Source organism: Ambystoma mexicanum, chromosome 5p (genome assembly GCF_040938575.1).
Source record: "Ambystoma mexicanum isolate Mex_15411 chromosome 5p, UKY_AmexF1_1, whole genome shotgun sequence".
Classification (NCBI taxonomy): domain Eukaryota; kingdom Metazoa; phylum Chordata; class Amphibia; order Caudata; family Ambystomatidae; genus Ambystoma; species Ambystoma mexicanum.
The window spans coordinates 524,474,432-524,501,641 of NC_090930.1; the positions used below are offsets into that span (position 1 = coordinate 524,474,432).

At 43.2% G+C, this 27,210-nt stretch overlaps 1 protein-coding gene across 1 annotated transcript in view; it reads left to right on the top strand.

The window, feature by feature from the left end:
* Positions 1-27,210, top strand: part of LOC138481058 (connector enhancer of kinase suppressor of ras 2-like) — a 2,957,912-nt gene that overhangs the window by 2,671,029 nt on the left and 259,673 nt on the right. The window contains exon 16 of the mRNA XM_069612924.1: positions 20,343-20,391. Within this exon, the coding sequence (XP_069469025.1) occupies positions 20,343-20,391 (49 nt within the window). The remainder of the gene's footprint in view (positions 1-20,342; positions 20,392-27,210) is intronic.

The following is a 27,210-nucleotide window of genomic DNA, read 5'->3' on the forward strand; positions in this document are numbered from 1 at the left end:
GGTATCAGTACTATTCATTGTGCCAGAATAGTATTCTTGCCCATTTTGGTTCCTTTTTCCTGAACTGGGAACATTGTCCTTTCATGTGGTTTATCCTGTGCTGGCCCATTGACTTGTTCCAGCAATATTTACTGCTAACTCGAAGGCTGGATGGTTATGTTGCTGCATCCATCTTTCTATCAATAGCTGCTTAGCTTCCAAAAATTGCTGAAGGATGATTTCTCCTTCATCATCTCAAGAGTTGTACTTAGGTAATGAATCCATTGGTGGCTAGATAAGGTATCCAGTAGTACAGTTGTCACCGGGTTCTCCTGGATTTAATTCCAAATACCAAACTCTCATCGATGGCTTTCCTCAGGTCTTTATATGGCATATGCACTTTCGTATTAGGACTCTCTGTCCCGTCCAAGAAGAGAGCACACATTCAAGTCTGCATCTCTGTGGCTTCTAACAACACGGCCAAACTCTTTAAAATCTGCAAGGAACTGGCCAATCCTGTTGCAGTCTTTACCTCTCCTGTTCCCTCCCAGGCCCTCTGTACGGCTCTGGCATCTCACTTCTCTGCTGAAACTCAGGACATCCTGTCCTCTATCTCCTCTTCCTCTCCCTCTACCTCTCTCGACCCCGCTTTGGCCATCTCTCCCTTTCCTCCTCCTTTCTCCTCTTTCTGTCTGACAACACTGGAAGAGATTTCTAGAAAAGTCCTTTCTATGTAGTGCCATCCAAACAGGTGCTCCCCTGCTCCTACAGAACCATAAAGAACCATATTGGCACCCTCACTCCAGCCAATGCCGATTTCTATAATCACTCATTCACCACTGGAACTTTCCCCTCTCTTCTTAAGCACTCCCTTGTGACCCCCTCCCCAAGAAGCCACCTGCCTTTTCTACCTGCCTGGAAAACTATCACCCAATCTCCATCACCCCTTTGCTGGCCAAACTCTTGGAAAAGCCATCTCCCAGCTTACCCGCCACACTGAATCTGTTGGTTGTATCCATGACCATCAGTCTGGCTTCAGAGCTGCCATAGGCACATAAACTGCTCTCCTGATCACCCATGAAGATCTGTTATCTAACCTTGATTCTGTCTTCAACCTCCTTGATCTTTCCTCTGCTTTTATCAAGGTTAACCACACCACCCTGAACAATTGACTCAATTTTGACTTCCCTTCCCTCTCTACCTTCTCCTCCCCACCCCCTGCTCTCATATAGTCCCACTCTTTCCTCTCCTCTTCCTCATTCACCCTTACATTCCCTCTTCTCCCGCTCCTACCCCCACTAACTCCTTCCTTTCCCTCGCCCACCCTGCCCCTCCCTACTCCCTCCTCACCTCTGCAATGTTGTAAATTGTTCTTTAAACCGTTTTTGTGTTATGATTCATTTACCATTTTATGCTTGTTGTATTTTGCCTGTTCTTATGTAAAGCACTTTGGATTAAAGGGCTATATAACTTCAATAAAATACAAAATACAAATACAAAAATACAAATACAAATATGTGTTTTAAAATAACAAATATGTTATAAAATAAAACCGTGGCTGCTTTAAGCAATCTTCCCTGTGTCTATATGAATGCCCTGTCTGTTGGGTTTGTCAATTACTTTTTTTTCTTCTAAAAATGTTCTAATTTGCAATACTATTTAAATCAGCATTTTATTTAGCGCTCTGTCATGAAATAGTGGGATTTCCTTCACAGAGGGACCTATTCAGACATGTGCTGTGTGCCAGTTCACAATGACTCATGTCGCTTGTTTGCATAGTCAGAGCTCAGCATTTAAAATGTTTAATTGCATAAGACCACACGGCTTGTCATGTTATTGTGTGCGCTGTGTCAGCACTGTATCTGGTGATAGACCCTAGCCCTAAAGCTTTCATTTTACACAGAGAATGTCCCCGCTGCATACTTCCTAAACCAGCTTGACATTTAGCCAACGTGTCAAACACCTTCTCCAATGAAACAACATAAAATGGGATTACACAATTAATTTATCGGCCCGGCTGATTCCAGAGATAGTTTTTCCATTTCCAGGTGCACTTTAACTGAAATATATAAAAATGCAGAGTGGCAGTTAATCCTGCCTGGAGCTAAAGAATACACACATTTTGTTTTAAATGCTCTGTTTGCACCGTTAAATAAAAATACACAGGGCTAGATTCTAGAACACTTTTAAAATGGTTTTCACATCATGTTTAAATATTGTGCACTTTTCACTTTTTAAAAATAGAATGCCTCTTTCGTCACCAGAATTTAGATGTCCTGGGGTCTTCATTTCCAGCTGGGGCTTGCAAATGTCCCGAAATCCGCAGCAATGTTGTAGCAGGCTTTCAAATCATGGGTTTTAAAGACATCCAGCCACCCTGAGCAGAACTCCCCCCATCCGGCCTATTCCCTGTGCAGGCTGCTGCAGAGCTCTGAAAAGTCACTGGGAGTTTAGAATACAATGGATCATTCACACAGTCTTTAGGCACAGCAGTCACATGCCAGCGGAAGATTACAGGTGCCTTGGGGCTATGCTTCCTTTACAATGAATGGAGTCATACAAATGCAGTTTAGTCACACCAGGCACATGGCGTGCATGATTAAAATAGGCGTGGGGCTTCAGTGCAAGGTTGGATCATTCTGATGTGGTTTCATATCATTTGTAATAAACTGAGAAACCAAAATAATTTAGTGAGAGCTCCGGGCTTCGTGTGTGTGTGTTGTCATCTGTGAATTCTCTGCAGTGCCGCTGCATTTTCATAAAAATAAGCTGCAGCTGCGTGGCTGGAACACTGCTTTCTACAAAACAGGGAGAATGGTAGAGTCCAGTGCCCGAGCATTTGCATGCGTCAGCCTGTGTTTTTTTTGTAGCCCTGGAATTAGATCTTCACTTTTCATTTTTTTATATATTATAAACTATATTTTCACAGGCTCTGTAACACATCTGTTTTTTTTAAAAAAACATAGCGCAGCTTTTGGCCTAATATGTTCACAATGCTTGCGTGTCAAGGCATGCCTTGGCATGCCCTCCGATATAATTTTGATATACATTTGTTTGACATATAAAATGTGTGTAACATTTTTATATAAACATTCTGATATCATTTTGTTATATTTTTTATATTCATGTTTTTTTAAATGTTGATATAAAAAATGGATATTATTTGGATATACATTATTTGCATTTTGATATAAAAAATGTGCAACATTTTTATATAACAATTGTTTTTAATTTTGATATCAAAAATGTGGTTTGATATACAATCTTTTTTATATTAATGTTGTTTTTAAATGTTGATATAAAAATTGATATTATTTGGATATCAATTTTTTTTATTTTTGATATAAAATGTTTGTAACATTTTTATGTCAAAATTGTTTTTAATTTGATATACAAAAAATTATATCTTTTTTATTTTTATATAAAACATTGATATTATTTTGATATCCATTTTTGTAATTTTGATATAAAATGTTTGCAACAAATTGTTTATTTTGATATCAAAAATATTTTTTGATATTTTTGGGGGATATCAAACACAAATTTGATATCAAAAACTTTTCATTTTGATATAAAAAAATCTGATACAATTTTGATATAAAAAATATGTTATCATTTTGATATAAAATATTTTTGATAGTGGATTTTTTTTATATCAAAATACATTTTTGATATGAAATTAAAAGAAATTATATATATTTTTTTATATCGAACATTTATATCAAAACATATTTTTTGATAGCACATTTTTATTTTATTTTTTTATTTTATAATTAGAAATATTATAAAGTTTAGTTAAAATTATTCAAAGGCTTATCAAAAGCTAGCTTTATATAACATCATGACGTGTCATACCATCAAGGACACAACCAAATCCCGCATCATCAAAGCATCACCCACACCTCACACTCACCGGCTAACTCCTCCTCACAACTCACTATGCCTTTGACCAAGCAACAGCACACGTGCGGCCTCCTATATTAAACACATTTTAATATACATTATATTAAAATCATTTTAATATAAATGGTATATAAAACAGATATAAATGATACCCTTTTCATATAAAAACATATCAAACATCCTATAAAAATACACATTTGAGAACATTTTGATATCTTTTTGATATCAACAATTTGTGATATTAAAATTCATATCAAAAGCCTATCAAAAGTGGGAGGGACTAAAGACACAAAAGGGGCGTTCCGACCTGCAACATTTACTTGAAGAGGAAAGCGGGCCCCATCTACTACTCGGGCAGGCAGGCAGAGCCTGCTGGAAATAAATATCCCAGTGGAAAGAGTACTCAACCCGGTGTCATTGTTTGATTTCCCTTCCTACAATGTATATATTGAAAATGGTCTGTAATGAAACACATGTACCTACTGCCAGTAGTAGTGTCACATGTCAGCTGGCTAATGTATACACTGATGTGTATGTAAAGACATTTGCAACCCAATTATTTTTGTTACACTCATTTCAGAAAATGAAGCTGAAGGTGAAACATCAGAGACCAGATTAATAAAGCCCTGAGTGTGTTCCAGGACCAGATGAACAAAACCCAGGACCACCTGATCGGCACTAGCAAAGAATGCTCTCAATCCTACCAGCTTATTCACACGTGCTACAACTGTAAGCACAACTCCTACTGCACTCACAGCATTAGCCTGTGTGTGCCTGAGTGCACCTTCATTGAAGGCCTTTGCAGCATGGTGGGGGCTGCAATCGGTAACTCCAATAGCCGGGGCTCCCTTGCCCTTTGCATAGTGCACTCTCTGGGAGAAGTGTGCCTCCTCTCAGGTAGAGCCCAAGCATAGGGCTGTATTGCTCATGTCTGCATGATAGAATGTCTGTTTCAAAGACATTACTACCATAACATTGCTTTTACACATTCCTCATCAGCAGAACAGTTGTACTGGTATAATATGTAGAATAAGCCATTTGGAGCAAGGTGTTTGAGTGAATGCACATGCAGGCATAGGCAATCAGATTTTCAGAAAATACAGGGTGGACACCTGTAACATTTACACCCATAAGCAAACAGGTCCAATCTATGGAATTCTAATAATTGCCTCCTCAACGGGCAAAATAAAGGTGTAAATTAAGGTGTAATCACCTTTACAGTGCAAATTGAGTTAATGCTGCCTGACATTTACACCTTGCAGCAGCACTTGCAATGGACTCTTATGAAATCTACCTGTTGGTTGAGGGTCATCTGTTACAATAACCCATACTGTGGGATTTTAAATGAAGAGAAGGTATGCCTACTGGAAATGCATTGATAATGAAGCATACAATCATTTACTACCAGGTGTTGTGTCTGAATTGGTGGCACAGGGCCTGTGTGATGTCATTAATCCAAGATGGCTGCCATTATGGATGCTAATTTCGTTTTTCAGCTTTACCTGCTTTTAGAGTGGTTCTATGAAAAATTTGCTTAGTGGTTTTTTTATTAAACATGATCAAAGGGGCAGAACATTTCGTATAAGACATGTTTTGATATCTTTTACTGTTTTTGAGATATAGCCTCGTAAATTACTGCTACTTCGTCTCAAACCTTCGACTGTATGCTCACTAAATTAGATGTTTGAAATAATTTTCAACTTTCTCATTGAAATTTAATTCTATTAATAAAACTACAATAGCTACTTCCATTTGTAGAGAGAAATTAAGGTTTTATAGGTCATCTTCTGAGTCCAAGAGTTCATTTTCATCATCTACAAAATCGTTGTTATCACAGTGCTCTTTGCTGCCAAAACACTTACACAGTTCTGTGCACCATAGTGTCTGAGCTCGGCATTTGCAATGCACAGAACACTGTAATTTAATATATGCACACCGTATCAGCTGTATGGTTGATTATGGTGCACATAGAAGCATACCCATAGTAGGAGAATATTGATTATCTCTCTTCTCCCACCCGAATTGTGATGGCTCTGGTAGATTCAGGTGCTGTTGGTCAGCATTTAACCACTCCATCACCTGGCAATGAGCCTTAAGATTTATGGTATTAAATCTTGTTGGTGGCAGATTTTCACTTTGCATCTCTTTTTTTGTGAACATCCATCAGCGCAGTTGACCAATGTCCAAAATCTTTGTTTCTTGTGAGTAGAATTGACAAATGAATCGCTCTAGCAATCATTCATCGTCCTTCTTAAATTCTTCTAGACATTCAAGTCTTTCAAATCATCAAGGATTTGTTTTTTATGAAGTCTTGAAAACATTCCAGAAAGATAATTTTCCTTTCTTTGTACAGCACTCAGTAACATCACACCATGAAAGACCTTGAAGGCCTAGTAATGCCTGACTTTTGTAGGCCCTAAGCAGAATCCCACATGTTTGAGATCTATACATCTTCTATTAGTTCCAACTCTTGTGCCAAACATGTTGTCAGCTGGGAAAAACAGTGACCACCACAGTAGGACAAAAACATCGGTATCGGGTGAAAAAATGTGGAGGGTAGTAGCATGACGGCGTGATACATAAAGGTAGTGAATAATTATTTTTGTGCCTGCCTCCTCATGTGTGCTTTAAATGTCTCCAACATCATTTCCATATCCATATTCCATATAATAAAAAAAAAACTACTCAAACATATGCACTGTCATCTCCCTGTAACTAAGCAAGGTTTCTGCAACAGCGCCACGATGGCTAAGGGCCGATTAGGTGCGTTACAAATGGAAATAAATAAATAAAAAATAAATAAAAATGTATTTCCATCTGATGACTTGGCTTCATTTCTCAAACGGGCTACCAGACTTCTTTTTATCATCTGTGCATGAAGAATTGCTTTATTTGAGAGGTAAGCTGTTAAATCATCTTTAGTTTTAGAATGCAATAGGAGAGTTCTCATGGAAGCACGTTCAATTTTTGTAGAATATTTGATTTTGTACTCAACATGGGTTGCTTTTCATGCTCTTTTCGTCTGCATGGAGTTCTTGAGTGAATTTTCTAGGTAAGTGTCAAATACTAAATGAGTTTCATCATACTTGAGCAGATAAGGCTCTATTTTCTTCTTGAATTCAATTGCAAGGTCTTAGCATGTCTTCACATATGACGGTTTCTGCATTGCTTGTAATTCTGCCATTCTGTCAACGACAGCTGCTGAATATGTTTGCTCTGCTACAGATAATCTGTCCTCAGTAACAAATCAAGAGACCTCTGTCTTGTTGTCAGAAACCTCTGTGTGTTGTTCCTCTTCTGGTATCTTCATCAGCTTGCATTTGTGTGCAGCTTAAATCATAGTACCATCTGAGTTGAACATTGAAAGAGGTACTGCAGAGAATTAATTTGTAATTACTGAAGCATTCCTGTAGATCAATGTCAGTTTGACTTTGTGAAGCAACTAGCAAAGAACGATCTGCCTTCAACTGCACTATGGTGTCGGATACTTCTGTCTTAACAACTTGGCGTGCACTGTTACACAGCTGAAGGTTCTCTTGCTTCATTAGTGCCAATAGGCTACAACTGTCTGATTCAATCCGGTCTTCTTTAAAGCTGCTGTACATTTGGCAACCTTTTTGTGTTATTCATGATGTATGCTTGTGAATGTTTTCATCAAAAACTGCCTTTGGCGACATGCTGATGAGTTCTTTTCCATCATAATTCACAGGATTAGTCAATGTCATGATCGAGTTGTAGACCTGTTGAACATCTTCCTTTTGCAGGGTTGCTTTATATGCTGTTAGGTGTTGATGTTTTGACCATTCGTTATATGTGATTCCTACAATTTCCTTTGCTTCTGTAGACAGCCCTGGCAGCTTAGGAGAGGCTTAAAAGAATTGTGCTAGAGCCTATTCCTTTTGAGTAATATTAACCACACCACCAAATACTTTCATTTCCCTGTTTTGATGTCCCAGAGCTTCATCTGAACCTAAAGCAGAAAGTGGTACTTTTGTCTTGCTTACTACGCAATTGCCTTTCTGAAACTCACTCCACAAGTCTGGGTGTCTGCGTTCAAGCTGTTTAATGACTGCTAAGAACTAGCTAAACAATCATACTTGTGTATTTTATCAAACAGAGGGCAAAAAAAGAACTTAACAAATTATTTAAGTGATGCAAAATGTAAAACCCAGTTTGCAGTTTAGACGGATCTGATAAATAAAAGCATTGTATCCACTATATGAATGTACTGAAGAGCAGCTCTGAGTGTTGGTTTTTCTTGATAGTATTTAGCCTCAAATGCTTCCAGTTTGGCCCCCACATTCAAATTTGTCAGAAATGACACAACTTAATTATGGACTGATTTTGTTTCTTGGGAATTATTCACTTGTAAACTTTTAAGTAACTTCTTAAACTAAGGTTCCATCGTTTCATTGATTTCACCATGCTTTTTGTACAATGTATCAATGATGCATTTGAAAAGTGCAAACCTTAGTGACTTGTTTGTTTCAACTGCTTATCTTATGCACTTCCATGGTAGAATCTTCGACACAACATTTGCATCATAAAGTACAGTTAAGGTGGCCTCAATGCCGTCCCATCTAAGAAAGAACCAATAGCTCAAAGCATCGACATTAGTATATATAGCTTTGACAAGTATTTTTTAGCCATAGCTATTTTTGAAACAGGCTTGTAAAGGCCAAGATCAATGTTAAAACTGTATTTGATTCTGGGGTGACCACAGATATTATTTTCTACAGCTTCTTCATGACTGTGAGCTGTGTTTGTGTGCTTGTTGGGCTGGCATCTGTGATTCAGAGTACACAAACTCTAGTTTCTGTAGTTGGAGGATCATGTAAAAGGGAATTGTAAGCTGACCAAGTCGGAACTGTAGTGAGTTATTCTGACTCTATCTCACATTCATCCGTTTCGGTATCTTCAGTGAGATTACAATGCGTATCCAGCAACTCTTCATTAAAACATTCTTGAAAATCGCTCAGCAGCAAGACTTTCACCATCAACCAAAGCAGGTCCTCAATCCTATTGGAATCTAAAATAACCTTATTCCTCTGCATGGAATCAGCGATTTGACTGCTTACAGAATTCAGTGGTCTACACCCTTTGAGAATGTCACAAGACATGACCTCAGACAGGGACTGAGCAATCTTCTGCATTGATCGAAGTGATGATGGTCGTGATATTTCAATTGGGCTTAGGACATCTGACTTCTCTTTCTCCTGATAGACCACCATAAGTGTACCGTGCAAAGTTCCTTTACCATATGGAGTATCCTTGAGGAAGTCAATGTTATCAGCAGCACAATAGACAACTCTGTCTCTGACCAACTCTGAGGGAACGTAAGATCCTCCACACTCATCCATGCATTTTATTATCTTTGTGGCTATCTGTGTCTCAAACCAAAGGACTCTGGCATAATCTATAGAAGCTCCCATGCTATGCAGAAACTAACTAAATGATGAACTTGTTGTGGGTAGCTGTGTGTGTTGTGAGCTCAACTGCCACTTGCAAGAGCATTTCTGCGGATATTCCATGTGGTAGGGGTGTTCGTGTAGGAAGCTTGTCGTGGTGATAGAATTTCATATATAAAGATATGTGACTATTTCAGAGGCCTGTACATTACAGTGGTATCCCGCTTTTCTAAATTACTTGTCATATGCCTCTGTCCTTGACAGCACCGCTTGTAAAAAAGAACATCTTCATTTGGAACAACATCTGCCAAATTCACTTCTTTAAAACGTCCAGTGAATTTCCATGTTTCACAGATAAATGCATCTCTTCGTAAAATGGCAGCTGCTTCAAGAACGGTTATCATATTTTTCTCAATAACCTCAGATTCTTCTTCTGCATGAGATAGTGCAACGTCTGCTATTACTTTCAGTGAGACTTGTGGTTCATTTACCCTTTTGGGATTACTAAAAATAATGCCAATACATTCAAGCTCTTCTTCTATGAAACGTTTGATTTATTTTCTTGTTTTCATCTGTCCTTCTTCTAAACCATTTTTAGCTACAATTTTCCTGTAAAGCTTTTCAATTTCCCTATTGTTGTTATGTTGCCTTCAAGGAGATAATCACTGATTGAAGATACAAATTCAACATGTGTTGCTTCGTTTAGTTTAGTGTAGGCTTGCGTCGTAAGACATTCATTACATGTGCGTTCCAACATAGCTTGTGATTTGCATTTTCCCTTGTGTGAGGGTCTTCAGGATCTGTACATTCGCTAAAACGCATCTTCAATGTGTCATTGTTAGACATTTCTACTGCTTTCTTCAAACGGATGCCTGTTGAATCAGCTGCTATCGAATATAATTGATTTCTTCTTTTTCCTTCTTTATTGCAAAAGAAGCATTTATTTCTGTCATAATAAGGTATTGTTGATCTTGTAGTGTAGCGTTGTTCTACTTCTTCCTCATCTTCATGGCTGGAGATAGACAGCTTTGGCTCACATCATTGTTCTCCATAAAATCTTTTGCTTTGATCCATGTTTGCCTTTTGAGTACATTGCTTATAGCATTCTGAATGCCATAATGTGTTTTCATTTTGCAGCTGTATAGGTGTTAAGTGACCTAATCGTAGAGTTATGTTCAAGTATTCATTATTGTTCCACTCGGTTTTCTTCTTAATACACTCTAGAACCTTTATATAACCTTTTGGATTAACCAGTGGTGTTTTCTTTCTTTGTTGACATAAGATACACAAGGAAAAGTCTGTGATCCATTTTCTTTTATTAGCTGATGGTGATAATTCTACTTTTAAATGGCGTTCGATATCTGGAAGTATCAATATTTTGAAAACAAATATTATACTGGCAGATAGAATTAAATTTAAACTTCAACTAAGGACCTTCTTTATTAAGTTTTCATGGTGAACAAAAAAGTCCCTAGAAAACATTTTATAGGATCACTCTGAAAGGAGTTGTAGATCAATTTCTGATTAATAAATTGTAGCAGTGGCCATCTTGGATTAATGACGTCACACATTTCACTCGAAGGAACCGCCGGCAGGCGGATCGCCGGCCAATCCAAAGGCCATTCTAAGGCCTGTTGTGTGCCTGTTAGGTGCCAGGGGCCACAAACTCTGCCCGTGCTGCTCCAGACGCCTGAGAGGGCAGGAGCCCCTCACTGTGCACCCGATGCACCTCTGCTATCCTGCCGACCTACATCAACACGGTCTGCTGGAGCAGCCGTGCATCATCTGTAGCCCTCCTTCTGCCCATTGCAGGTGAGCCTGAAGCCCACCGGCGGTGCGCTCCACCCCGCGCATCCGCCTAGCAGGCACCCGATCCTAAGATGGCCGCCGCCATCATTATTTATCGCGTTGCCTAGCAACACATTCATTTGGCCCAGAAGGCTCGAGGAAGGCCCCTTCCTGTTTGACCCTGTTCGCCTCTGGAGCCGTGGAACCAGTACTCTTTACCTGCATTGTCTGGACTCAACCCACTGTGAGTAAAGCATAATACCCTTAGTCGCCTAGTCTACCCACGGTCCTCATGGGAATGTCTACTGCTTATTGCTAGCATAAACACACAAACTTGGTGAATTCACTCTTGCTAACTTTTTGTTGCTCATGTGTATGGTGCGATTGCTACCGCTCTTATGCGCCATATCGCGCTGCACCTCATTAATGCCGTTGCAACCGTGTTGTGCCCTTTGGTCGCTCATAGACCACAGTAATTGTGTTGTGCCCTTGGTCGCTCATAGACCACAGTAATTGTGTTGTGCCCTCTGGTCGCTCATAGACCTCAGTAATTGTGTTGTGCCCTTGGTCGCTCATAGACCACAGTAATTGTGTTGCGCCCTCTGGTCGCTCTTAGACCACAGTAATTGTGTTGTGCCCTTTGGTCGCTCATAGACCACAGTAATTGTGTTGCGCCCTCTGGTCGCTCTTAGACCACAGTAATTGTGTTGTGCCCTTTGGTCGCTCATAGACCACAGTAATTGTGTTGCGCCCTTTGGTCGCTCATAGACCACAGTAATAGTGTTGTGCCCTTGGTCGCTCATAGACCACAGTAATTGTGTTGTGCCCTCTGGTCGCTCTTAGACCACAGTAATTGTGTTGTGCCCTTTGGTCGCTCATAGACCACAGTAATTGTGTTGTGCCCTTTGGTCGCTCATAGACCACAGTAATTGTGCTGTGCCCTTTGGTCGCTCATAGACCACAGTAATTGTGCTGTACCCTTGGTCGCTCATAGACCACAGTAATTGTGCTGTGCCCTCTGGTCGCTCATAGACCACAGTAATTGTGTTGTGCACTCTGGTCGCTCTTAGACCACAGTAATTGTGTTGTGCCCTTTGGTCGCTCATAGACCACAGTAATTGTGTTGTGCCCTTTGGTCGCTCATAGACCACAGTAATTGTGTTGTGCCCTTTGGTCGCTCATAGACCACAGTAATTGTGTTGTGCCCTCTGGTCGCTCTTAGACCACAGTAATTGTGTTGTGCCCTTTGGTCGCTCAACACAGCAGACTTAGCAGCTACTCTGCCTGCACACTACCCAAAACTAGAACTCTAGCCATCCATCTAGATACAGGACTCTCACACATTATACAATGCTCCTTATACTATCCTATCTAGTATACCTGGCCTCCTCACTCGCCCTATTGGAACGACTCATCATGTCGCCTCTTATAGCAACCACAATACAACAATCCACCATACAATGTAACATAGCCGACAGAAACCTAAGACTACGAGCAAGACTACCCAGAATCTTTGATCCGCTCATCAAATATGAAACTAACACCATTCGAGCCAAAAAGGAACCCACTCGCAAACCTTTCACCCACAACTACATTAAGCACAACAATTACCAAACAAACAAAGAAACAAATGCCACTCCTAATGCAGCAATAAATACTGTTACACACCCTAACCGCACACCTAAACTTAAAGGAGCCTTAATAAACGCTAGATCCTTAGTCGCCCATGCCATAGAAATATCTGAAGTCATCTCGACAGAAGACTACGACTTCCTAGCCATTACAGAAACTTGGCTGCATGAGGCATCAGGCCCAGCACTATCCCTAGCTGTGCCCAACAATTATACTATCCTCAGAACGGATAGGTGCGGAGCTCGAGGTGGCGGACTAGCCATCATCGTCAAAACTAAACTTGGGATGAGACTCACCCCCTCACCAACCATTGAATCTTGTGAGATAATGTCCACCAAGACATCAACAGCTAACTCTCAAACTCTTAACCTTAACTTGATATACAGACCTCCAGGTCCTATCAAGAATTTCATAGAAGACTTAACTACCATCCTATCAGAAAACCTCAAAGATACTACTCAATCAATACTACTAGGTGACCTCAATATTGGCTTCAATGACATCAACGACTCACAAGCCACAGCAGCATCCAACACCCTAACAGAACTGGGATACACCCAAAGAGTGTTTGAGCCCACCCATATCAAAGGGAGAACCCTTGATTGGATTGCTGACCACAACTGCAATATATCTACTCTCACCATCTCACCCCAAATCTGGTCAGATCACCATCTTATCTCATTCTCCTTGGACACCGTCACCCCTAAACTGCAACAACTGTGTGCACCACCCGCACTTACCAGAAACAAAAAAAACATGACACTAGACAAACTACTCCCTGGCATCATGCCCACCTTGGACGCTTTACCTGATAACCTTAACCCTAACAGCCTAGTGGAAGAATTTAACAACATCATGAACAAAACCCTTGATGACATCGCACCACTCAAGCTCAGAAACAGCAAACCACAGAGCCACCTGAACAACTGGTTCACCCCTCTCCTAAAAAATCTGAGATTAGAAAAAAGGAAATGGGAAAATACGTGGAAAATTAGCCCCACTCCAGAAAATAAACTAAAACTAGTTAATATCTCCTCTCATTATAAAAAAGAAATCATCTTAGCTAAACAAGAGACCTACAATAACAGAATTACACAAGCTAAATCAAGCACAAAAGAACTATTCGCCATACTCAGAGAACTGGAAAACCCAATAACACCTCAAGATAACTGTCTTAAAGACAAAAAGTGGTGCTCTGAAATCCAGCAAGCTCTCTCTAACAAAGTCCGAAACCTTCAAAAGAAAATAGAACTAAAACGCGAGACCTTAGCATCCAATATATTACCGCCTACTAAGACACTTGCTAACTTCAAACCCACTACGCAATTCCACTTCTCCAAAGTCTCCATACTAGAAGTAGAAAAAGTAATACTCGGCCTAAAACCGTCCAACTGCAAAGGAGACCCATGTCCAGCACAACTCATCAAAGATGCCGCACGAGATCTAGCACCATTTATCACTAAGTTAATTAATGCCTCCTTTACCACAGGCATTATCCCCAGTGACTTAAAAGAGTCTTGGGTGCTCCCACTTTTAAAAAAGGCTACTTTAGACCCCACTTTACCCACCAATTATAGACCCATCACTACGGTACCGTTCCTTTTGAAGATACTGGACAAGGTGGCATATATCCAAATCCAGAATTTCCTGGAACAAAACCAACTACTAGGCTCCCGACAATCTGGCTTCCGCCCTCTTCACGGCACAGAAACTGCACTGATTGACCTTAAAGCCCAAATAGACAAAGTACGAGATTCTGGAAAACCAGCACTCCTCCTGCTACTAGACCTATCGGCCGCTTTTGATTTAGTGGACCATAAAGTCCTATGTAACCACCTAGATTCAGCAGCACACTTCTCCACTGAGGCCATAGCATGGATACAATCCTTCCTTAGTGACCGCACCATGAGGGTTTTCTCACCTACAGCAGCTGCAGACCCCATCCCTATTACCTGCGGTGTGCCACAGGGATCGTGCGTTTCACCAACGCTATATAACATATTCACTAAGCCCCTGTTTGATGATTTGGACCATCTGGGTATCACGTATACTAACTACGCTGACGATACCCAGATCCTCCTCCCACTCACGGGGGTTTACGAAAAAGATCTAGCACTGGTGAACAAAATATACAGCATCGTTCAGGCATGGATGGCAACCCACGGCTTATGCCTGAACGATGATAAAACTGAGCTTCTCATCCTAGGCACCGCACCCCTCATCAATAAACTAAGCACAAATTACTCTTCCTTTATCATAGATGGGAACTGCATACAAGTTGCCAAAGAAGTTAAAACATTAGGGATCTACCTTGATTCTACCTTATCATTTTCCAAACAGGTAAATTCCCTAGCTTCCTCAACAGCCTACACATGTAAGCTCATTAGAGCAGGAAAACAATTCCTATCCCAGCACAGTTGTCTAACACTAGCCAGAGCCCTTATCATCTCTAAACTAGATTATTGTAACGCACTGTACATAGGAGCCACTAAATCCATCATCAACAAAATCCAGATACAGCAAAACAAGGCCCTCCGAGCGGCTTTGGACATCCCCAGGAGAGAACACATTACAGAAACAAGAAGGAAACACAAATGGCTCTCCACCCATGAGAAAATCAAACTTAAAACTGCATCTCTCACATACAAATCTCTACACAACAAAGCCCCTCAATACCTTAAGGACAGATTCACCAGATCACACTCCACAAGACAAACCAGACTTGCCTACACCAATCGCCTCCAAGTACCTCGCTTTAAACTGACCACCATAGGCGGAGCTAGCTTCCCAGTCAAAGCTGCTCAATTGTGGAACGAATTACCCACTACCGCGAGGCTAGAACATTCTCCTTCCAAATTCAGGCAAATTGTAATCAACTGGCTGACGACAGCTATTGCTAATTGAAATTATGATAATGCACACGCCTGTTTTGCTACACAGCATCTATACTATATGATTGTAAACTTGTATTGTAAACTTGCATCTGTAACTTGTAATTATCTGTAACATGTAACTGTAACCTGTAATTTATGCTCTAAGCTGTACATCTTCTTACTTCCTGCGCCCTTATACCCCAGGGTCCGGTGCGCATAATAAATACCAAACAAACAAACAAACAAACAAACAAACATGCACTCTGCCACAAATTGAGACAAAACACCTTGTACTATATGATTATATGCTCCATTTGCAATACACGCCCGGTATTTATAACTTCCCTTCATTCAAAATCCCATGAAATTACATGTGCCCCTTAACTATGTTGTTTGATGGTCTATTCAGCCAGTGGACACCATAGGTATCCATCAGTTTTAAGCCAGCATGAAAATACTATGCTGGCATGCGAGGGTTTTTTATAGGTGGAGGGGAAAGCTGAGGTTGAAAAATGACTTTCATTCCGTGCCCTTCCTCAACCTTAAAAAAAATGCCCAAGAACATAAATCAAAGTGTTAAGATCAGAGTAACACATGTATGCTCGTCTTTAGCACCTTTATTTACGGTCCATGGACTTTGGAAATGATCCCTAGGGAGCGGAGTCAATAAAGCCAAAGATCAAACAAACATCGGACATCTTTAAATGGCATTTTCGATTTGTGAATGAGCAACAACCATGAAAAGGAATTTTGCATGTCTCATTTGTAGAAATGCATGACTTTTATTCAGCTACTCTAAAACATGATTTTGCCGTACATATATACTATGATACAATGGGCCTCATTACAATCTTGGCGGAATGGGTTAACGGTGCCGCTAATGGATGCGGACCCGTTAAACCCATTCTGCCTGATTATGAGGTCCCCTCGCCGGACCCGTTAAGGACATCTGGTAAAACCAGGCGTCCTTACCGGCCGGGTCTCGCGAGGGGACCAGTGAGCTAACAACAGGCCGGTCGTAATCGACCCGTTGTTAACTCCCTGCACCCATTCCCATTGAGCCCTGTAGGGGCTCAATGGGAATGGGGAAGGTCCGGGCCCGGTTCCCTGAGGGAGGAATTACCGGGCCCTCCAAACTCAGAATGGCCTGGTAATTCCCCATTCAGGGAACCCGGACCCGGTTTTGGAGGCAGCCATGCCGCAAATAGCAGCATGGCTGCCGCCAAAGCCGTAATGAGGCCCAATGTCTTTGCTAAATGTATCTAGGAAATGTACTTGAGTTCACCCATGTGAATTTATATAGCAGACACAAAATAAACAAGCTGAAGGAAACAGATTTGTATATACTTTTTACAAGTAATAAAAACAGCAAGAGAAACATAATTTACTCTGGTGGTTAAACTGCTGTTTAAGGACTATTTTGTTGACTAAATCTCAAGATAACTGTCTCAGAAAGTGTCAGAGTGGATTTACTCACACGTAACTCAACTGAGAAACTAATAATAGTGCTTTCCCTCGCCTTGGAATAGTTGAATTTAAAATATTACTAAACTGATCAGAGATGTAAAAACCTACATAGTGGCCATTGGACCTTTCATGATTTCCCAGTCTCTGGGATACAGCCTCCATTTGATTTGTGGCTCAAAAATCAGAATCTCTGGCTATAGCACCCAGCTTGCTTCTTAATTTCAAAGTGCTTGGGATATGGTGCCCAGCTCACTACTTGACAATCTTGTTCCTAAGTGTTACAGTGCCCTGATCACTTCCTGGCAACCTAGGGATACAGTGCCCTGATCACTTCCTGTCAACCTAGCAATACTGTTCCCTGATTACTTCTTGGCCATGCAGGGATACAGTGCCCTGATCACTTCCTGGCAACCTAGGGATACAGTGCACCCTGATCACTCCCTGGCAACCTAGGGATACAGTGCCCATGTCACTTCCTGAAAACCTAGGGGTACAGTGCCCTGATCACTCCCTGTCAACCTACAGCTAGTATCCTCATCACTTTCCTGCAACCTAGAGTACAGTGTCCTGATCACTTCCTGGCATCCTAGAGATAGTGTCCTGACCACTTCCTGGCAATCCAGGGATACAGTGCGATGAACACTATTTGGCACACCTTCTAACATGTATCTACTCCCCCTTGCTTAGGGTATTACCTCACAAACACGTATGTAACTAAGTATTTCTACCATAGGTTGCCTTCCTGAGTGAAAGCTATCAACCCTTAACTGGCTTTTGGGTTGTACCTCTTCGTCCATGGCTCATGCCATTGTCTGAGATATAGCCCTCACTAGACTTGCAGCACTTTGTTCTGATTTGGTCCTGGTCCAGCCAGTGCCTTGGATATAGCCCTCGCTAGACTTGCAGCGCTCTGTTCTGATTTGGTCCTGGTCCAGCCAGTGCCTGGGATATAGCCCTCACTAGATTTGCAGCGCTCTGTTCTGATTTGGTCCTGGTCAGCCAGTGTCTGGGATATAGCCCTCACTTGACTTGCAGCACTCTGTTCTGATTTGGTCCTGGTCCAGCCAGTGTCTGGGATATAGCCCTCACTAGACTTGCAGCACTCTGTTCTGATTTGGTCCTGGTCCAGCCAGTGTCTGGGATATAGCCCTCACTAGACTTGCAGCTCTGTTCTGATTTGGTGCTGGTCCAGCCAGTGTCTGGGATATAGCCCTCACTAGACTTGCAGCGCTCTGTTCTGATTTGGTTCTGGTCAGCCAGTGTCTGGGATATAGCCCTCACTAGACTTGCAGCGCTCTGTTCTCATTTGGTCCTGGTCAGCCAGTGTCTGGGATATAGCCCTCACTAGACTTGCAGCACTTAGTTCTGGTTTAGTCCTGGTCCAGCCAGTGTCTGGGATATAGCCCTCATTAGACTTGCAGCGCTCTGTTCTGATTTGGGCCAGTGTCTGGGATATAGCCCTCACTAGACTTGCAGCGCTCTGTTCTGATTTGGTCCTGCTCAGCCAGTGTCTGGGATATAGCCCTCACTAGACTTGCAGCGCTCTGTTCTGATTTGGTCCTGGTCAGCCAGTGTCTGGGATATAGCCCTCACTAGACTTGCAGCACTCAGTTCTGATTTGGTCCTGGTCCAGCCAGTGTCTGGGATATAGCCCTCAGCAGGCTTCTATGGCTTTCACCTTCTCTGCTCTTCTCAGCTCCAGGTCTGTACCCTGGACCAGGCCTCTCCATACAGCATTTGGTGGGGTCATATAATAACATTTTTTTACCACCATCAACTAATAAGGTTACTGATTTGTGTGCCTCTGGTCGGGCACTGTCTCGTTCCATTTCCCAGTTCGTTGTTATATGTTGTAATAGGCCACTCCCCCCTTTGCTTGCTCTGCTATTGATAATGTTTTGCTTTCTGTAGCTAATAAGAATCCATTATATTTCCCTAGCCATGTTTCGTGAGTCAGGCGGGAGGGCCAGCCTGATTAACAATGCTTCCCTCTTGGCCCGTGCAGTCAATTAAGCTCAGTGAGTGCTCTAAGGTTGATTTCAGGACTCGAGTTTAGAGCTTGTGTTGAACCTACAGGATATAAAGTGTTGGCGCAAGCACTTGCCCCTTGGGGCACTGTCTTGAAATCCCCACCATAGAGGCTACGTCTCTGCTGGGCTCACTCTATTGGCTGTCAGTGGATTTCCTGCATGGTTCACCTAAGGTAGATATATGGGTTGTGAGGGAGCCCCAAGTAGAAACCTCCACTCTGCTTATCTAGCCCGAACAACCCAATGGGGGTCATTACGAGTATGGAGGTAGCCATGCCGTTCTTACCGGCATGGCTACCCCCATACTGGGTACCGGGTCGGGGTTCCAGGAATAGGGAATTACCGGGCCATTCTGACCTTGGAGGGCCCAGTAATTCCCCTTTGCATTCTCAATACCCAGTACATCCCCATTCCCATTTGAGCCCCCATAGGGCTCAATGGGAATGGGGAGGATGCTAACAAGGGGCCTGTTAATGACGGGCCCGATGTTAGCATCCCGGGCTACTAGCGGGTCCCACTAAGGACGCCTGGTCTGACCAGGCGTTCCAGAGCGTGTCCTGCTGCAGACCTCGTAATGGGGCGGCCCGTAATGAACGGTGGCGGTCACTTACCGGCACCGTTCATTATGGGTCCGCATTCCTCGTAATGAGACCCAATGTCTTTGTAACTTTCACCCTCAGAAATAGGGGATGGAATGGTTTCTGACTTTCTGGTTTCTGAGTGTTGGGCTATCGAGGAGTGGGTTAATGTGAGAAGATACATGTCCCCTTTCCTCCTCTAATTCCCCTGTCCATGTATTAAAGGTAGCATGGAATATACACATGATTTTAAGAGGCATGATGGTCTGGGGAGTCTGGACAGACCTGTGGAATGCCCCGTTTAACACCTTTGGGAAACCTGGGGGGTATTCCCAGACCCCAGAGACCCTCACGTTCTCACATGTAGCCCATACAATGTGACTTTGCAACTAGAAGGACATCATATAATTAAATCCACTTCAAAATACAGCCCCTGTTAGTGGGGTCCCACATGGTGGACAGCATTTAAAGTGTTAAAATTAGCATGGGACTTCCTCGCTATATCGGATGTGTAAGTGTAACCTGAGATGCTTTGACCAGCAGGCCTTCCCAGCACTATGTCCCTTGGTTCGCCTTAGATGGCCAGTCATTGTACATCACATGAAATGTAATATTAGGACGATGTCTGCCATGTTGGCATAAGTTGTTCATTTCTTTTAATTACATGTTTCTTTTTCTTTCCAGTCCTTCCACTACGCTTCCTTGAGAACAAAAACCAAAAAAAGATCAAAGGGTAAGGCAAGCACAAGTACATTTAGATGGAGCATGTAGACAGTGTGCTACAAATTGTCTTGAAATAAAGTGATTTTGAAAATGTACTTATAGTTCTACAGCCATTGTTACAGTGTGTGTAACCCTGCGCTGGGCAAGCTTACATGTGGATCGATTGAACATACGAGGCAATAAGACTTCACAGAATCAGATTAACAGAACTTGCACCAGGCCTGGGCTCATTGGCTCACCAAAATGTAAACTCGATTCAGGTATCCAGGCAACCCCCCAATAATAATCTCTGAGAAAACTCTACATTAACAGTTAATTTCACCTGACATAATTTCCATACGTGTTCGGTCATTTCGAGAACTCCACGTTGATTTTATTATTTGTGGCCTGACAATCTCAGCCTGAATGATAGGGGAGTGGGCCTCACTTTGGGTTTACAGATTCTCAGACAGGGGACTGATGCTAATTGTTATGTGTTGGAGCAGCTACACTGGCGGTGACCATCAAGTAGGGCTGACCCTTTAACCAGGTACGCTCAGCTTGGGCAGCAATGCTGGGGGGACCGTTTTTCCAAATTAAACATAAACAAATGAAAGCACCTCCAAAAAGTAGCAGGTATGGTTTGAATTATCTGTGAAGTGTTGTCAAGGTTGCATTTATGTTTGTCTCGGGAGGACAGCTCAGGGGCAACATGCTCGCCTTGGAAGCAAGACGACACGATGCAACACAGGCTTGAACCCGGGTCTGAGCTTAGAAACCTCTAGGTATTAAGTGCATTATATATAACCTATCATATCCTAACAGGCCTCAAGTTAAATGTACATACATAAATGGGCTATCGCATCCAGGACGTTGGGTTAGGTGAATCAGCTCGAGATAATGAGAAACAATGAGGCAGTGAGAAAAAATGTAAGAGCGGGTGAGTGACTACAAATAAAGAGAGAGTGTAAAGGAGGAGACAGAAAAAGAAACGAGAAGAAAGCAAAACTGGAAATTGCAAATGAAAATAGTGTGTTAAGGAGAAAGAAAGTGACAAAAAATGAACTAGAGAACACGAGAAATAAAAGAAGGGAGGCAGTGTTCTGATCAGCACCTGGTGAGGGATGGCTCACTGGCATGCTGCTTGCTGCCCATGAAATAAAGACGGAGCTGGGAGCTTGCTCACAGACATCTTTCTTTATTCAAGGCTTCCTACAAACTAACTTAACCCGCCCTCCTTCGTCACTTCTCTCCCCCCCCTCCCTTGTGCCCTGGAACATGACCCCCCACCCCCAATGTAAACAGTTACCCAACAGGGGTGGTACACGAACATGAATGTGGTTCACTAGCCCATCTCTTCGATGAGGCGTCAAGGCTTGTTCCTGGTTCTCTGTGGTGTTGAGCTGGATCTGTCCACAGAGCATCTGGCCTCTGATCTTTCACCTCTGTCCTCTGGACCAGAAGCATCTGACTCTTCTTGACGGGTATTTCAATTCTTCCACTTAACCTCCTAGGTCCAGCTAGGGGAAACTTCTTGAAGTGCGAGGAATTTCGGGTGGTCTGTCCTTTGTCCTGTTGAGCCGTGTTCATGGAACCCTTCTTTTCCATGATGATCAGGGGTTCCTCCTGAAAGGCCGCTGTGTGCTTGTGGGTCTGTGGTTGTTTTACGGCTATGACTTCACCCATTTCCAATTGAGGTTCTCGAGCTTTCCGGCAAACGTCCAGGTATTCTTTCATTCGATTCTTGGCCGCTCGATCTTGTTCCCTCAGTTCGACGTCATGTGGCTGTTCACCCTCCTGAGGGCTGGCCTGAGGAAGTCTGGTCTCGATGTCTCTCCTGAACATCACTTCAGCCGGGGTCTTCCCTGTGCAGCTGTGCGGCGTGCTCTTGTAGTCCCTTAGTAACTGTGGGAGCACTTGTTAGTGCGGCTACTGTGTGAGTCGTGCCACTTGCAGTGCCCTTTTGAGGTTGGCCATGAAACACTCGATCATGCCATTGGCATGCAGTTAAAGCAGCGTGATTTTATGGTGGTGGAATCCCATGTATTCGCTGAATCTCACAAAGTCCTGACAGTTGAACGGAGGCCCGTCATCTGTCTTCACCTTCCTAGGGATGCCATATGCCGTGAATATGCAGTCCATTACAGGGATGAAATGATGAGCCGCTGTTGAAGACACAATTTGGGCTTTCGGGTACCTGGAGTATTCATCCATGAAGGCTAACACATATCGCCACCCTTCAATAGGTCCAAAGAAGTCAGCGGCTATGGCCTCCCATATGCCATCTTGTAGTTTAGACATCCTCAATGGTTCGGGTGCCGGTTGGGTATGATGAGGCAGCATGTGGGGCACTGCTTCAGGAGTTCCTCCACCATGGCGTCTAGTTGTGGATACCACACCTTTTGGTGCAACATGCATTTTGTGGAGACCACATCTCGATGTCCTTCATGGGCCAGCTCTACCGCTTTCCGTTTCAACAATGCTGGGATCACTATCTTGTGACCCTTCAAAAGCAGGTTATCCTCTGAGAAAGCTAGCTCTTCCTTCACTTGCAACAGTCTATCCACCTCCTGCCGTATGTCCTCTGAAGCAAGGCCGCCCCTTTCTTGGGCCTTCGTAGTTTCCGTCTGAACGTCTGGGACTCGCATCCTGCGATGATTTGGGAATGCACGGCCTCTGTGTGTTGGAGTAGTTCGAGAAGTCACAGTGCTTCATTTAATCCTCAGCCGCATGACATAGGCATCCCTGGTCTCACCCTTCGCCTGTTTCGTGCTGTGTAATAGGTGGCGCTCATAGTCCACGTTGGTGTTTGGGGTGAAATATGCTGATAAATTCCCTGTCAGATCATGGATGGAGTCAATGGATGTGGTGGGCATCTTGTCTATGATATTTTGTGTCGCTGGTCCCACTGTCAGTTTGAGTAGACATTTCTGTCTTTCTTCATCAATGGGCCCTGTGGCCCCCATGTATAGGTCAAAGTCCCTTATCCACTTGGCCCACCTTAGCCCCATGTTACTTTTGTCTGTTACGTTGAACGCCCCTGGCATCTGTACTGCCAGCGAGTCTGGAAGTCTATCTGGAGCATTTGCTTGTGGAGCATTTCTACCTTGTGCCTGCATGTCCTGGGCCGCGCCCTGGGGGCCCTCCTGGTCACACTTTGTCCACTGCCTATTGGCAGCCTTTCACTTAGCCCTTCACTGAGCCTTTCACTGAGGGATATGGCCTCTCCCCTCTGTCCACACACCCGCCTTATGAGGCACGAGCACTGTGGCGGCTTCCTTGCACTAGCCCATGGCTTCCATGGAGTGAGCGTGTTAACAGATGTCCGCCTATAGGCACGAGCACCATCACGTGACTTTCCACGCTCTCTTCACTCATCGTTGCACATTCCTTTGATCCGCCGCAGTCCAGTCCTCCTCGACTGCTGGAAGGAAGGCACGAAACATGGATTGGGAAGTAAACAGAAAGAGGTGTGAAGGAAGGAACGCAGGAAGGAAAGAAAAGGGGAGAATGGATGGATATGATTATGGATAAAGGGATAATTAAGTGAACAAACGATGGTCGAATTGGTTCATGATAATGATGTGATGTGAAAAACACTAAAAGCAGAACAGAAGAATAAACAGAACAAAGACAATATTAAAACCCTGAAAAGAATAGTTTGATGATCCATATAAAAAGTCCATAATGAAAGTCAAGCAACGATATAAATACTGCAAACAAAATCCAGCCTCCCCACTGCACACACAAAGCGTGTGGAGGAGGTGAGTCGTGAACACGTCTGGAAGTCTAGTGAGAGAACCACAATCCACAAGGCCCAGTTAACAACAAGCTGAGGTTAATACTCCAATTTGCGGGAAACATTTTAAACTTAGACTCCTAAGTGCAGACTCACTAGCCAGGGATATTGCGATTTAAAATCAGGCAAAACACTGACTTGGGCACATCCCCCTTGCTACACGTCCACGTCTTCCACAACATCAGCCACCCATCATGTCATCCCAGTCAATAGACAAGGAGGAAAAAGAAGCGGTCCACCAACACTGTGGCAGGGTGGCAAGCAGTACCAGGAACAGGGAACAGGGAACCCAGTACCCTGGGCAAAGGAGAACAGGCCACATCTTCTCAACTACTAGGACCGCATGACCCGATCTTCACCGGGGCATTTCCGACACACTGTAACACAGACGTAGCTGCCACTAATAGACCCCTCCCCACTCCACCTCTATGAAGGGAGCAGGGGTGACCGTTCCATGACTTCCCCCCTTCTTGCAACTGTCTCATAAAGGTTTGCAGGTTTATGTGTGGGGCACTTGGAAAGCCTGGCCTATGGAGTCAAACGTGGTGTGATCTGCACTGCCAACAACAGACAGACAGCAAATACCTGTGCCTGCAAAAGGAACAATATAACAGATTTCAATTATGGAACCTGAAAAGTAAACCGAATAAGCAGTATTGCAATTGTAGGCACAATCTATACCTGACTGGGGTGGTCAATGTAGGAGCACGTTCACACCACAGTCCTTTCAATACGACATCTTCTGGGCGAGCACACCCTTTTCTGGAGACCTGGGGTCTTTGATGCTCCAATTAAAATATAAAGAAGTGGAATATTGTTGTAAGAGCTTGGATACTAACTTGGCTGTGCGCTGGCTGGGGATGTGTGAGCAGTAGAAAGATGGCTTGAGACTTTCCCCATGGTCTCCCACAGTCGGATGGATGGCTGTGACCCATCTCACTTCTAATTTCTCCCACCCAGAGTGGGTTTTTACTGTTCTCCCCAACCCCTCACTGGAACCTCCAACAGTTTAGGAACCTGGCAAGGGAGTACAGCGGTCTATTGTCTCCAAATGGGTCTGCTCATGTATCACAAGCGACTGGTGTCATCAGCGTTCTGCCCTTTATGGCCACTCTCTACAGGTAGCACATGCCATATACAGACTGGCCTCCAGCTGAAGGAACAATAGAAGATCCACAGCTCCTTCCTGGAGAGGCAGTTCTGAGAGTATGAACAGCACCGTCAGGGCCAGAGTGGGTTCTCTGAGAAATGGGCGCAAACATATCAAAGTTAAAGTCATCGGGATCCATCCAGCCTCTCACACCTCTCTCTCCCTCTAACATCTGGGATTCCAGTGATAAGGCCTCTAACCCACTTCACACAGTGACTGAGAAGATGTCCATCCCATCAGTGAAGGAGAACAACGCCTCCACCCAACCCCTGTAGTAAATTCCTCATAAACTGTCTTCCCAGTTCCGATTAATATTACAGTGATGAAGGAATGTGGACTCACCACCAGAACCTTGTGACCAATCTACCGCTGTCTTAAATGTTCAAAGCACCCCTTTTGAAGTCACTTGGTCCATACACTTAATTCCAGACTCGGACGCCTGTCACATTCATTTTTAATGATAATTTTGGGCATAAAAGAAGCCCCAATGATTTTGCAGACTCGACATGAGTTGGAATATTTAAGACATCAGCTAGAGAGGATAACCAGGATCATAATTGGCAGGGTAATTTTTCAGGAAGAAGGAGCATAATTTGAGATGTACCGAAGCAATCCAGGCCTCAATAACTGAGTGACATTACCTCAGAGAAAAGACCCTGCCTATGAAGACACCTGAAGCTATACTTGCATGCCATCTAAATACAAACACAGTGTGGCAGAGACCCCAAAAACCGATCACCATTTCACCATTCCGCTCCATGTATATGGTAATAATTGCAGTTGACAGCGCGGACTCCTGATGCACACTGCAGGCTGCGGACACAGGTGGTGACCTGGGAAGGTTCAACTGGACAGACTGAAATCTGTCAGGAAATATCAAAACCAATCAAGGGACACACCCTCGATACCCATGTGGCAGGCATTGCCTCATGGTCCTCGTGTCAAATACCACTCAGAGATCCAAGAGCATCCTCAGAACGGTGCCCACACCATCAGTAATACGAAGAAAGTGATCCACCGGGAATGTGGCCTTCTCAATGACATTATAAGGGCCAAATCCAGAATGAAAGGTTCGGTCCTTGTGAAGCAAGAGTTGAAAAGACCCTGCCTTATCTATAACCTTCCCTAAAAATGGCGAAGTTGGCATCAGGAAGCAAAATATTCAACTTGTGGCTCCAGATTGGATTTTCTTCAATAGATGTGTAACACGTCCAATAGGTCTGGGCATTGACCCTGGCTATGGGAAGGATTAAGAATGTGGTGCAGAGGAACTAAATCTTCCACCGAAATCCCCATTAAAATCCTAGCCTGGACAAAGTCACCAGAATAGGATGAAGGTTTCAAACCAGCACATGGACTGCAAAACACACACATAGAAACTAATCTAAAGGCATCCCAGATGCTAACTAAGCAAGGTAAGCGTAAAGCAGTGGGCAAGGATATCATTTACTTAGAGATTGGTCTGGTAGACTAAGAGCCTTAATACAAGTTTGACAGAGTTCCTTAAGGAATACCGCCAACTGAATTACCGTTACCACAGACAGTAAGCCTACAGTAACTTGAAGAGTATGCATTATTTAGAGTCATGCCGACTTTTCAGGTATTCCCCATTTTGCAATCCCATAGGACTCTATTGGGGATGTGCGGTATTACCTACTGAGTAATACCGCATGAAAAGCAGCTTCTCAATGCATAAATGGTGCAGAGAGGACATACAAGGTATTTTGAAATACAGTGTGTTTTCATGTTACTTTCAATTTCGTAATCCCCCTTCATGGGATCAACAGAGCCAAAAAAAGAACATTTTCCCAACTAGTGTAAGACAAGTGCATGCACTCTCATTGCACTTCCCTTAGGTGCAGGAACAGAAATTGGCAGTCTTCTAAACCCATGGCAGTTTT